Source organism: Psammomys obesus, unplaced genomic scaffold (assembly GCF_907164565.1).
Source record: "Psammomys obesus unplaced genomic scaffold, mPsaObe1.curated_primary_1811, whole genome shotgun sequence".
Classification (NCBI taxonomy): domain Eukaryota; kingdom Metazoa; phylum Chordata; class Mammalia; order Rodentia; family Muridae; genus Psammomys; species Psammomys obesus.
The window spans coordinates 8,388,570-8,402,341 of NW_026586383.1; the positions used below are offsets into that span (position 1 = coordinate 8,388,570).

General features: G+C 50.4%; 1 protein-coding gene across 1 annotated transcript; it reads right to left on the reverse strand.

Moving 5' to 3' along the window:
• Positions 1–402: 402 nt before the first annotated feature.
• Positions 403–12,027, reverse strand: LOC129672312 (solute carrier family 22 member 13). Its single transcript, XM_055601667.1, has 10 exons — positions 11,625–12,027; positions 3,285–3,388; positions 2,895–3,049; positions 2,532–2,700; positions 2,245–2,365; positions 2,064–2,158; positions 1,659–1,873; positions 1,382–1,490; positions 734–949; positions 403–496 (listed from the first exon to the last, which is right to left on the reverse strand). The coding sequence occupies exons 1-10, from the start codon at positions 12,000–12,002 to the stop codon at positions 403–405; spliced, it is 1,656 nt and encodes a 551-aa protein (XP_055457642.1). The 5' UTR covers positions 12,003–12,027.
• Positions 12,028–13,772: the final 1,745 nt, after the last annotated feature.

A 13,772-nucleotide genomic window follows, 5' to 3' on the forward strand; every position in this document is an offset into this window, starting at 1 on the left:
CCTACTCCCACAGTTGGTCTGCCTGCTGCCCTGCTCTGGGTTTGAGCTGAAGTTGTTGTTGTTTTTTTTTTTTTTTTTTTTTGGGGGGGGGGGTTGGTTTGTCTTTGTGAAAGTGCAGTATTCCAGACTGAGAGGAACAGTGAGGCCGTAACCATGGAGACTGTCAGAGAAGACCAAGGAAGACCCAAGCCCTAACTCAGTCATGCCGCTGGGGTGCAGTCTGTGTGTGAGCGATGTGGAAGAGGGAGGGGACTGTGTCTGATGCTTCCGTCAGGCTCTGCAGGGGTGAGCTGGGGCCATGGCCAAGGCTGGACTGATCCTGTGTGCTATGCATCCTGATCAAACAAGAAAATGGTGTGGGCAGTCCTCTGTTTTTGATGGGCTGGATCTCAGCAACCACAGTCAGAAGTATGAGCTGCTCACAACAGCCACCCTCATACTGGAAATCTGTTCCATGGCCTCCATTCCATTTCTCTGGGGTGATGTTTTGAGGGACCTACAGGGGACAGAGGACAGTCAGTGATTGCCCAAAACATAGTGCTCAGAACAGCCCAGGACATGACCACTCCCTGCTCAGAGTGGGGGAAATGTGCTCTAAAGCCAGTCAGATCTGTGATGCCAAAGGAGCGCCATGATGGTGTAATGTAGTAAGCAATGATGGTGGAATGCTGACGGGGAGGCGTGGCCCTAGGGAGAGGGACCCTGATGGGAGGCCCAGAAAGTCCGTGCTCACCGTGGATGGCGCCCCAGCTCCAGGTCCTGGAGGGTGTCCTTCAGGGTCTGGCCCCGTGTCTCAGGCAGCAGAGCACATAGGAGGCCTGCCCCGATGGGGAGGCTGCCAAAGATGAGCATGGGGACCGCCTTGTGGTACTGCTCCAGCAGCATCACCAGAGGCGAGATGATGCCACCGACCCTGGAGAAGGTGCTCACCAAGCCCATGCCTGTTTGCCTGGGGAAAGCAGCACACACTGAGCCTCTAGCCACTGAGGAGGCTGCACTCACTCCACAGACGCAGGGCCCAGGGCTCTGCCATCTTCGGCCTGGCTGGGTACCTGCTTCCTGGACCAGCAAGCCCTCCCAGTCTCTCTCCTGTCATCTCTAGGAACCCAAACTCCTTTCCCACTTCTGAGTGCTCCTCTCCTGGGCCACGCCTTCACTCTCACTTTTGTCCCACATTCTGGCCCTGACAAGGCCAGGGCATGCCTGTGTCCACATCTGGCCCCCAACATCCTGTGCCAGCTTGCTGAGCGGCAGCAGACTGCCAAGGGCTTAGGGTCTGTAGCAGCTCACAGGCTCTCTGGGGCTGGTGGCAGAAGACAGAGGGATTGAGTGGTGTGAGATCTCCAGGACGGAGACCAGAAGTCGCCCAGGCGGCTTTTACCTGATGATGGTGGGGAAGAGCTCAGCAGTGTACACGTAGGTTGTGGTGAAGGCAGCAGATGAGGCAAACTTCCCCACCACGGCCAGCACGGTGACCACCACGGAAAGATCTGCAGGAAATGGAGCCGGCCACACACAGGGAAGGACGCCATCACCTCCCTGTCTACTCAAAGCCTCACCCTCTGCCCCATGCCCCGGGGAAGCCCTTAGTCCTGAAGGGGGTGTGGGCAATGGGCCTAGCCCGGAAGACAGGAAGAGGGTGAGAAACACCCTGGTACCTCCTGGGATGAAGATGACAACGATGCACACGGCGCCCGCCAGCGTCAGAGATCCCAACTGGCTCCACTTGCGACCCAGCTTCTCCATCAAGAGGATGCTGGAAAGACGGGCAGGCACTTCCACTGCTCCAAATATCAGCTGTGTCAGGTAGATATCCAGGCCAAAGTCCCCCACTTGGAAGCTGAGGCCATAATACACCAGACTGTCCACAAACCTAGAAAGTACCCAAGTATCCTAGTCACTGCTGAGGAGCACCCTGACTTAATGAGCTCCCCCCAGGAGACACAGGCCCACCTGGGGGCAGACCGTCACAGCCACAGCCTCTGTGGACCCCTCCAGTGACACACGGCAGAACGTGAGTGGCCCTCTGGCTGTCCTCACGGAGGGACAAGTCCCTGACTTACCAGACAGCAATGAGAATCAGAGTCACCTTCCTGAGATGAGGGTGTCTGAAGAGATCCAAGGCGTTCCCCGAGGGGCCTGTCTTCTCGAGGACCAGCTAGAGTGAGGGGCAGAGTGAGTGGCAGGGACACAGGCACGGAGACTGGCCTGAGGCGGGGTAGGCCTGAGCCTGCTTGCAGATACCTGGTTCAGGAGCTCTGGAGGAAGTGGCCGCCTGTTCACAGAGGCTGCCTTCTGGACCAGTTGCTTGGCTTCCTCTGTCCTTCCTTGGGAGAGGAGCCACCTTGGAGATTCTGGCAGAACCCTGTCAGCCACACATGGCTGTGATGCTTGGGGCCTTGAGCTCCGTGCAGCCACCCAGAATTCCAGGCCACACTCAGCCTCCCACCCACAGGCTCTCCTCTGTGCCCAGCACCCTGCCATAGCACTCCCAACTAGGGCGGCCCCGTCACTGGCAAGGGTCTCCTCACCAGAAGTAGAAGAAGAGCAGGAAGATTGGTGTGGTGCCGATTATCTGAAGGAGTCTCCAGTTGCGGACGCCATAGGCCAGGCCTGCTAATACCATCTGCCCAAGGGCAAAGCTGCTCTGGGCCAGCACCATGGCTCGTGTTCTCCAGGATGGCCCCACCCACTCTGAAACTGTGAAAACCAAGGCTGAGACTGGGCCCAAATGTCCTTGCTCCTCTTCTGGTGTTTCCAAAATGCCAGCCTCTCAGAGACGTGACTCAGTCTCACCACAGAAAAGTTTGCTGAGGCCTTTTTAGGTGCAATCCCCACCAGCGGTTTCAGGGCTCTGACTCTGAGCAAAGAGGCTCCCGGGCCCAGATACTCACGCAGGGCATTGGTGCTTAGTAAATACCCAGCGGCAGCAGTCGCCAAGACAAAGCGCAGGGTCAGGTAGAGCTCAAAGCTGGGCACGAAGGCTGTGGCCAGGCCTGTGGTACCTACCAGAAGCAGCTGTACCAGGAGGGACAGTCTGCGGCCAATCCTGACATAACAGGGAGACAAGTCTGTGAGGAGAAGGGCCTTCCCAGGACTGAATCAAGGGAGACCCAGGCCAGCCTGTCCTGGGCGGTTTGTCAGGGTGAGGAGGTAGGCCTCCCCTAGGAGTCCCATTGGAAGGGAGGCATGAGGACTTATCTTGAAGCCCCCTGGGAAGGCTCCAGGGGGATAACTGAGTCAGCACTAACTGCCTGAAATGATGGTAGGTCAGCAGCACATACCAGTCACAGATGGGCCCAAAGACGAGGGCCCCAACGAGGAGTCCAGCCATGAACACCGACTGGGAGGTTCTCTTCAGGCTCTTCCTGTCACACACCAGGTCAAACTGCGGCAGAACATATTCATCTAAGACCCGGTGCAGCATCCCCGGCAACTTTACCATCCAGGCACCCATGCCTCACACACCGTGTGCCAAGGCAGCTCACAGCAGCACCGTAGGTGCCACGTCGTCATAAATAAAAAATGAGTGTTGGGTTATATGATGTGTATTATCAGCCCTAAGACTGTCACGGTGGGATTCTTTAACCCCCTATCACAAATAACAGGACCCAGACACCTGTTAGTTGTAATTACCTTGTTTGCCTTGGGCCGGGCAGATATTTCACTTACACTGTCTCAGTGCCCTCACCATCCATCTCCCAGCCCCCATCCAGTGCCTTTACCTTAACCTTCCTCACCTGAACTTTCATCCCTAATCTCATGGTTCTTGCTTGTATTCTTCATCTGGGCTCTTTTAACGCCAATGTGGTTTTTCTCCACACTAACCCATCATGGTATCCTCCCTCCTCCTCTCTTCCTGTCCTCTGCCTGTGCCCTGGAATTCTCCTTTCCCCTGAGCCCCGGGAAACTTAGCCATGCCTATCCCATCCTGCCCTACCCAGGTACAGGCTGTTTAATCATCCAAACAGGTATGTCTTAGGCAGGGTCACAGGACAAGGGTAGGTGTAACCAGATTTTGAGGGCCAGCACTAGAACAACCCCCAACCGCATGTGCTAGTTAAGATCTAGCTATCTTAACTAGACAGGGAATCTCTGGATTCTGTCAGATAGCACAACTTGCCTAAGAATTCACAATTAACACAGGGTACACTATTTTCTCTCCAATGATGTTAGATTTACACAGTATCTTGTTTGACAGTTGCTTCTGTAAAAAGCAAATAACGTGTGTAATTCTACATGGAGCCAAAACTGAGGGCAGCAGTGCAGCAGGACCAGGAAGCGGTGCATCTGCTGTGTGGCAGAGTCCGTTAGTATGTTTCCGTCTACTGGAACACCTTCTCTTCCTGTTTGCTCTTATTTTTCTGCTTCTGTGATAAAAACCATGACTGAAAGCAAGAAGGGTTTATTCGGTTTACCTATCCAGGTCATCATCCATCAGTGAGGGAAGTCAAAGAGGAGCTCAAGGCAAAAGAAGAGGCAGGACCGCCAGAGGGAGGCTGATTACCAGTGTACTCACTGGCTCCTCCTCAGTCTGAGACCATCTGCCCAGGAGCCGGCCCACCCACCATGGGCTGGGCCCTCCCACGCCAATCACCAGTACAGGTAGGGCCGCAGGTTGATCTGCTCTGGGAAATTCCTCAGCTGCGGCGCCCTCTTCCCTGCGACTCTGGGTTAGAAGCTCGCCCGTACGCTGTATATTGGCCTCTCGTTTAGGCTGGGGCAGGGTGTCGTGTAGGGCAGGCTGTGTATCCACATTGTAAGCAAGATGACCTGGAGCGCCTCGTCCTCCTGCCTCTACCTCCTGGGCGCTGGGATTGTAGGCATGTGTCACAACGCCAAGCTCTGTGTATTAATTTCTACAACAGCTACTTGCTAGGGCAAAAATACCATTAAACTATTTGGATTTAATTACTTAACACCTAGAACTGTTGAGTATTTTTCTGGCATAGAGAAAACCATGTAAAATTATGGATACAGTAAGGATGTAAAATTTGAGAGCTGACAAAACTCTAATAGCTGCTTCCTGACAAACAGAGCCCATTTCCTGTGTAAGCTACTTGGCCTTTCCCAAGTTTTCGCATACGGCTTTCCAGTCAGCCTCAAATGCCCACACTTTTATCAGGATTCTTCAGAGTGCTGACACCGGAATTCCAAGCGTGGGAGTGTGCGGGCCCACATGTCCCTGCATGGAGGATGACTGTGTATACACCGGCCCCACCCTGCCAGGCTGTGGCTCCGAGGGGGAGCTCTGTGTCCTGTATGGAGCAGTCCCTTGCATCAGTGCTTAGGTGGGAGCCCACCCTGCGGGGCCCTTTCAGCAGCACAGCCATACATCTGCACCAGCGGAGTGGAGCCCGCCAGGGCATCCGCGTGAGGGGCCGGGATGCAGGCGTACACCACCGTGCCTGGCTATTTTCACCCTGTAATTAGATTCACAAGTGTGAACTCTGTAGACAACAATGTGTTACGATGTCAAAAGTGAGACATGCCTGCTGGGTGTTTCTTAAGCTACTCAAGTTGTCAATCACAAAAGCCACACATGACGCTGAAGACACTGAAATGAGTTGTCCTTTGCCTTTTCATTAGCAATATCCTAAACTGACCAAAAGCATTCCGGCAGGTTGGAAAGACTTGGTTTAAACTCAGAAGGCAGTAGGCAGAGATGAGGCGTGTCTATTGCTATAAGCATGAAATTAAACCAAGCGAAGGCGAAGAGAATGTTCGCTGAACTGGGTTAATGAATAAATGGACTGAAGCTTACTTCTAGCAAGTTGGCCATCGGTTAAACAACTTAGCAAGAAATTAACCAGTACAGGAGTTGCTGTATTCATGCTTCTCAAGGACAACAGCTCATTCTGAAGGACTTGCGGGGTGTGTGGGATGGCGAACTAGCATACCTGCTGGGCTTCCCATTCTCTCCAGCTTGGGTTTTGTCTAGCAACTAGAGATGGCTTCAGTGTGAGATATCACTTAAAATGAATGAAAGTAAACAGGGGGCCTGCTGTTGCCAGGCCCCATAGTCAGGGCGGAATAGCCTTGTCTGCCCTGGAGGTCCGTTAGCCAATTTGCCTGTGTCTTGGTCTCCATTCGCTCAGAAGTGGGAATAAGGCCAAGCCCACCATGACCTGATATGATCAGATCATCTAGAACATGTCTCTACCTGTGGCTGCTACACAGCATGCCAGGGCAGCGGCCTGTTGCTACAAGGCTGTTGGGGGAGGGATACAGAGCTTTGTACAGGAAGGAAAGGCAAGCCTCACACCCTCCCAAGTCTGGCAGCCCTGGTCCACAGCACCATTTGCCCTTAGTTGGTTCGGAACTGGCAGCCTCAGTCCTGGGGACGCTTCCCACTGTTCAGGAGCAGCACCTGAGGCTTTCAGGAAGGGGTGCTCAGTCTCAGGTTCAGGTGCCATGTGACAGACAGCAAGGGACGGAGGGTTCCAACTTGCTATGCCAGTCACGACCCTCCCCAGCTTTTAACAGGTACAGTGAGTGGTTCCGCCTTAGACCCGTCATAGCGGCCTACAGCACAGGCCGCCACATCTCCCTCCCCTCCCCCCTAACCTTCAATGGCCCTCTTGAGTTTCTAGGAGAAAGCTTCAACTCCTTGGCACTTCACCTAAGATCTTTAAGAGCTGGCTCTTTCCTATTTCCCAGACCCTTTTATGCCGGCATGCCTCAACTGTGCTAGGCATCACATGCCTCTAGACCCTTAAAAAGGGCCCTCTCACCAATGTCTTCTCTTGGCCTTTCTGCCAGGGCTCCAAATGTACCTCACGGGGCCAAGTGTCAGCTTTGGTCCTGGGCCCCTTCAGTCCTGGGGTCCGCACTGTAAGGAGGCTGAGCTGCACTAAGGGCCTCTCCTGAACTCGCTTTAGGGACTCCAGCACTCCCACATGGTCTCGGGCTTGAGCTGCTCCTCATGACCTCCTCAATCCTGCATCTCTCATGCCTTCAAAGTCAGAACCACATGGGAGACTCTTACCAACTGTCAAGCTCAGTTCCTAGGTGGAGCTGAGGCCACACAGCGCCCACTCCACCCCACCCACCCTGGACCACAGCTTCTGTGTGCTAAAGAGTTAGTCTCTGTTGGTCATGGCTGATTTTTCAGTCCCAGCTGACCAGCATCCATTGTCCAGTAAAGCAAAGGTCATTTCTACAGTCTTAATCCAACATGTGACACAACCCTAATAGTTTTCCCTTCCCTCTGAAACCTCACAGGCCACACATCCGCCATTTGTATTTCTCTCAACATTTTTATCTTCCGAGATCCCAAGCATAGCTCACTCGGCTCTGAGCACTTGGCTGCTTTTCTACTCAAAGGTCCAACATCTTCCACAATCCCCCAAACAACACATTCAGGTCCAGCATGGTAACAGTCCTATCACGGCACCAACTCTGCTTGCTCTCGGGCTACCTTCCTCAGACAGCTGGAGCCAACCAGCCTAGAAATGGCTTTTCTCAAAGAGAGCTGGGCCCTCTCACATAAATAAGCAATCCAGAAAATGCCTCAGAGTCGTGTCCACAGCCTGATCTGACCTATTATCCCTCGATAATGGTGTCACTATTTCCAGGGGACCAGGACACAGACTGTCAAAGCAGTTGTTTCAAGCACTGGAACCACCTTCTGACATCCGTACAAGAGACAAGTGTCCACGTGAGGGCATCTTGTTTATTGTCTTCTTCGCATTTCTTTATTGTATGTGTGTGCCTGTTCGTGTGTGCACGTTTGCTTGCGTGTGCCATAGCGTGTTTATGGAGGCCAGAGGACTTCTGGAATTGGTTCTGTCTATCAAGTGGGTTCCAGGAATTGAACTCAAGTCATCAGGCTTGCCAGCAGCACCTTTCCTGCTCAGCCATCTTGCTGGCCCTCTGGTGACTGCTTTCTGACATCTTTGCAACCAAGCATTGCTGAAGAGTCATAAAATCTTGCTTTTTTTTTTTTTTTTTTTTTTTGGTGTGTGTGTGGGGTGGGGGTTGAGACAGAGTTTCTCTGTGTAGCCCTGGCTGTACTGGAACTCACTTTGTAGACCATGCTGGCCTTGAACTCACAGAGTTCTGCCTGCCACTACCACTCAAACGCTTGGGATTAAAGGCTTGTGCCATGATGCCTGGGAAATCTTGTACTTTTTGATACTATAGAACAAGAGGGTGATGAGGAATTGTGGTTGCTAAGTACCTAAAGACAGGATTATTTCTATGATATCACTGTGCTCATTCAAAAGTGTAAAAAAAAAAAAAAACACACACACACACACACAAAAACGGGGGTGTGCCAGTGTCCAATTGTTTTGTTTTCTTGGTTTCGAGGACCCAGACTGACCTCTGGTGGAGAAGCATGTCAAGAAGACACAGAAGGCCATCATGTCAGAGATGCCTCCAGAGCTGGCTGCTGCGAACACAGAGACGTTCCGAGGCCCATGAAAGGGCCCAGTGCGTGCATCTATCCTAAGCGAGCAGGGAAATTTCAGGGGGAAAGAAGAACACCCGGTGGGCGCTGTCATTTAATAACACATGCCATTTAGACTGTGCCTTCCAGCCCACCCATGAGCAGAGCAGTGTTTGATGGACTCATTAAAGTATTGACCCCCATCTCGCTCCTCCTGTTCCCGAGAGGTTCCGTGTGGCTACCTTTCAAGGAAATCTGCTGGCTCCTAGATTTTGGAAAATGAAGTTAATTTCTAACTTCTTTCACTGATAAACGAAGAAAAGGATTGAACTTTTTCAAACACCAAATGTGGGATGACAAGACAGCTCAGGAGTAAAGACTCTTGCCACCAGACTTGAAGACCTGCGTTCAGCCCTCAAGACTCACATGGTAGAAGAACAGACCTGGTCCCTTCAAGCTGTTATCTGACCACACATATGCTTCAACCACCCCCAACACACACACACACACACACACACACACACACACACACACACACACATTCACATGCACACCCAGCACCTACATGGCAGTTCAAAACTACCTGTAACTCCAGCTCTGGAGACACTGACAACCTCTTCTGGCCTCTACAGGCACCAGGCACGTGAGCAGGCAACACACCCATACATATAAAATAATAATAACTTAAAAACAAAAACATACCAAACTGGCTGAGCTCATAATTTCAGCCATGGTTCCCTCTCAGTTTAACGTGGAGTTGGAACCTGACAGTGAGGATGTAGTCCTTCCAGGACCCAGCTGAAGATCCCCCAAGCTTTGGAGGAAACTGAGGAACGGTGCTGGGTGAGGGGTCTCTGGGAGACTCTTGTCTGTGGGGGCAATGGGTATGCAGGCCTGCCCCTGAAGGAGCCAGCCCCTGGCTGGTGAGTGGGAAGGAAGGGACCAGCCAGGGGGACCCCAGATGTCTGTTTAGCACATGGAGAAGCGCCAGGCACCTCTATGGGGCTTTCTAGTATCATGGAAATCACGGCAGGAGTTGTATGAAACCTCTTACTGAGATTGTTGCGGTTTCCAGCTTCTAAAAAGATTCAGATAATCTTTCCCTCGTTCCCCAAATTCCAATTTTTAATGATTGGCTGGTGTTAAACCCAGGATTTCTCTCTTGTAAGTTTTAAATTCGCACATTATTATCAAGAATGTTAATGGACATACAAAAAGAGGTGCCAACTCTTTGCAAACATACCATCCTGACTCTAAGCCCTTGACCCTCCCTTCTCTGAGGCTCCCAGACACACGCCTGCTGCCCTTGGTCAGGCTTTCTTCTGTGTTTGTCTGTAAAGGACTTCGTATTCTCTGTCAGCATTTGGGGGAACATTTGGGGGAATATTCTGGCACCATGAGCCTCAATTCCTTTCTTCAAGAAGGTGGAAGCAAATGGCTCGAGTCCATTGACTCTATATTTCTTTATGAGGGACCCACATGTTTCCTGACCCTTGGGATCCTGGAAGATGAAGAACAGGGTACCCCTCTCCTTTGACTGCTCCCCCGCCATTTGGGCTGGATGAAATTATGTAATAGCCCAGCACACCCTGTGGGCCAAGCTTACAGTCATGTCAGAGCAACCAGGAAGGTCCACTGGCCTTACAGATGCTGCTGTTTGGCTAACGGAACAGAGTACTTCTGTACAATTACAAACTTTTGAGGGAAGGACAAGGCCAGAACCCAGCACTAGGTGATGCCAGGGAGTCATGGAGAGGCCTAGAACAGGGTTCTCAACCTGTGGGCCTCAGCCCCTTTAGGAGTCAAATGATATTTTCACAGGGGTTGCATGTCAAATATTTGCATTTCAATTCAGAATGATAGCACAATTATTGAAGTATCAACAAAAATAATTTTAAACACAGGAGGAAGATTCCGTGATTAGGAGTATCCCTGAGCCACCTAGCTCCCCTGGGTGAGGGGCAGGATGACCAAGTGAGGAGAATCCCAGGCAGGAAGGACACATCTTCAGACCTGGAAGGATTACAGTCCCACCCAAAACATGAATGTTTCACTTTGGTTAAAACATTGTCTGCAAAGGCTTCTAAAAATGAACTTTTTTTTTTTTTTCAAATGGTGAAGGGAGTGAATGTTTAATCTGTGGGATCAAGACCTGCAAGCAGAGAAGTTAAGCGAGTGCCTCAAGGACCCACTCCCTCAGGTCTCTAGACCCTCCATACGTGCTCCTCTGCTGACAAGAAAGGCAGAGCGGACAGAGGGGCCCAGCATAGCAGTCCCGGTTCCATGACCAGCTTCCTAGATGGCCTAAGCTAAGGCACCTCCAACTCTTGTGTGCCTCACTCCTTCCCTCTTGGAAAGGGCAGCAGCTGGCACAAGATGCTCTTGGAGGCCCCTGGGACTTGGAGGCAGCTGGAAGAGAAACTGATTTATCTGCTTGCATTTTTAAGAGACTGAGCTAATAGAAGCAAATGTTTGGTTATCCACACAACAGTCACAGGGTCTGAAGTATCCTCCAGAATCCCAGATGCAGGGAGAAAAAGACCTAAAAAGAAGCTGAGAAGTAGGAAGCTACATTGGGCATGGAGGAAGACAAAGCAAAGGACATGGAAGGAGAAGACGCTAGACAGGAGGAGACCAGTAGGCACTTCTGTGATCAAGAGGCTTGGAAGTCTCTAGAGCAGTTTAACTTACAGCCGTGCAGCCACTGAGCCAGCTCCCAAACTCTTGCTAATTTTTATTCATTCCTTATTTTCAAGGGAATTAAACAAATACACAACAACAGAAAGAGGTTATGAATCACAGAATACTTCCCATCTGGCCTCTGTGGTCCAGGCCCCATTTTAATATGCCAGAGTTGGATTCAGCTCCCAGACATACCATCTATTGCCTGAGCCAGGCTCCCCTCTCCCCTTTTTTTTCTTCTCTGTAAAAGATTTCCTCTTTTCTGTCAAGAGTTCATGGGTATCTTAGTACCAGAATATCCACAAAAGGACAGACAAAATAAAGAAACATTGATGGACAAAGCAAAGCAGAGAAAATGAGAGAATGAGAGATAGGCCAACAAACAGAGGACAGAAAGAAACACAGGATGACCAGGAAATGGGGAAACAGGCAACAGATAGCTATGAACAAGCATAAAGACAGAGACAGAGCTACAGAAGGTGATCAAAGGCACGAGGTCAGACACTGGCAGAACCACACAAGTGGGCACATAGACAGCAGACTATCTTACCTCATTCTTTAGGGACAGAGGCCTGTTCTCAGGGTACTCCCAGCCTGAGTCGCAGGCCTGTGTCTCATTGAAGCGGTGGCTGAGGATGTCTTCCAGGCTGGCACCATCAGGAGGTGGCCGGAACATGAGGCAGGACTCGGGCCTGCCTGATGTGTCATTGGGTATGCTAACGGCCAGCTGCTCAGCTGCACTCAGGTTGAGAGTGTGGTTCTTGACCCAGGACACTGAACAGTGGTGGGCTTCATCAAGGACCATGAAGACCTGACCAAACACGAAGAACGCAGACAGGAAATTGGGGATGGCCATCAGGATAGTCAACTGTATCTGGAAGCGACCAAAGTCGCCCACTTCAGCCATGACCTGTGCAAACTGAGCCATGTCTGCTTGTCACTCCTTAGTCTAGGAACACCAGGCAGGTCTGAATCCTGGCTTTGGGGCGCTTGTGTCTCTGGGCTGTGGTGACAGCTACATTAATGTTTAACTCAGCCTTGCTGAGCTCTGCGTATCACACCTCTCCTACTAGCTGCAGCCAAGAAGGTGCTACGATTTGACACTTAAATGCACCACCCCCCCCAACAAAGGTCTATCTGTTGAAGGCTTGGTACTCACCTAGTGGTACTACTGAGAGGCAATGCAACCTTGAGAAGGTGGGGCTTATCTGGAGGAAGTGGAGGTTGCAGGCATGCCTTTGGAGGAGCTACTGCAGCCCCCCTCCCATCTTTCTTTATCCTGTACTTCCAGAATACTATCGGGCTGGCAGCCTTGCGCCAGCATGCTCTTCTGTCATATTGTCTGCTGTCACCTCCAGATGACAAAAAACAGAGCCTAGAGACCAGGAGGCCTCTGAAACTATGAACCACAATAAATCTTTTGTTTTTTAGTGATTGCTGTCAGGTCTGTTGTCACAGTCCAGGAAGCTTACTAGAGCCGACAGCAGTAAGAAGCAGGGCGCTTGTTTGCAATGGCTTTGCTGAGGGTGGTGGGAAGGGCTCGTCTTTCTGTAAGCAGAGCTTTGCAAATGGTTCTAGCAAGGGTACCAAAAACTAGCGTGCTGAAAGGAGTGCAGAGTACGGCTGTGCTCACAAGGCCCCTGATGGAAAAAGAGCACTAGGAACCAGACTAGATTCCATGCCTGTCACATTCCAGAAAACAAATACAGTGCTGTGTATACTTAACCTATGACTTTTTATATTTTAACCTACATTTTATATTTTAGTCTACATTTTTATATTTTAGTCTATATTTTAATCTGTGATTAGTTCTGTGACTCTGTGATGCCAAGTTCAAAGATAATAAATTGATGAATCCGGTAGAGGAAATTTCATGGCAGTATGTATCTAGGCAATGGCAGAGGTATTTGCTGGCTGCTTTCAAGTAGGTTTACTATTAAAATTAGGAACAAAAACTGGTATAAAGGTTTTAAAAACTTGCCAAATAAAGGGGAACATTTAATGTCGGGCCATACTTTAAATGGTGTGGTTGGTGAAGAGATTCACCCCATTAAGGAAGCCAAGTTCTTTTCACTGGGAAAATAAGAAAGATGTCCTGAAAGCAGCTTTAAGAATTGGCCTGTCCCACTCCAGGCTCAATGGTAGAAATTTGTAAATTCATTTGAGAGGCTTTGTTTTGAGAAGAGGGTGAGTGTTAGGATGCCCTGCACATGCGGAGCAATCTAAGAAAATGTTTTGTTGGGCTCAGACATGCAAGACGTGAAAGGTCCTATAAGAGTAACTGATTAATGGTTTGGTTAGAGAATTTTTGCATTTGTTGTTGGAGGAACTTAATAAAGCAGAGCGCAAAAAGCAAAAGCATAAAGACAAACAGAAGAGGTGTGAGGAAGGGCAGAATCCATTTCCATATGGGGTTCTCAAAGGCCCAAGAGCTAGAGGTCTGGACCTGTTCCCTTCACTTTTGTAGATTTGTCTGGAGTTCTAGGATTTTGTCTTTTACTATACCCAACTTGTGGACATAAAAACAGCATTTCTCCTGGAGGAAGATGCAAAGGCCACCTTCTTTAGCTGTGAGGAGATCTAATCCAGCTGACTGCTGCCAACGAGTCAATTTGCCATTGGAAAGTTAGTATTGTCTGAGGTCCTGCTGGAGGTCCTGGATGAACTGGAAAGAAAGCTGATACTACAAAGTTAGTGA

Excerpts from the sequence above, each read along its gene's own strand:
- LOC129672312 (XM_055601667.1), bottom strand. The coding sequence starts at position 12,002 with ATGGCTCAGTTTGCACAGGTCATGGCTGAAGTGGGCGACTTTGGTCGC. Across the intron at positions 2,159-2,244 it reads CTCCAGAGCTCCTGAACCAG|CTGGTCCTCGAGAAGACAGG; the intron begins GTATCTGCAAGC and ends CCCTCACTCTAG. Across the intron at positions 1,874-2,063 it reads CTGATTCTCATTGCTGTCTG|GTTTGTGGACAGTCTGGTGT; the intron begins GTAAGTCAGGGA and ends GGTACTTTCTAG.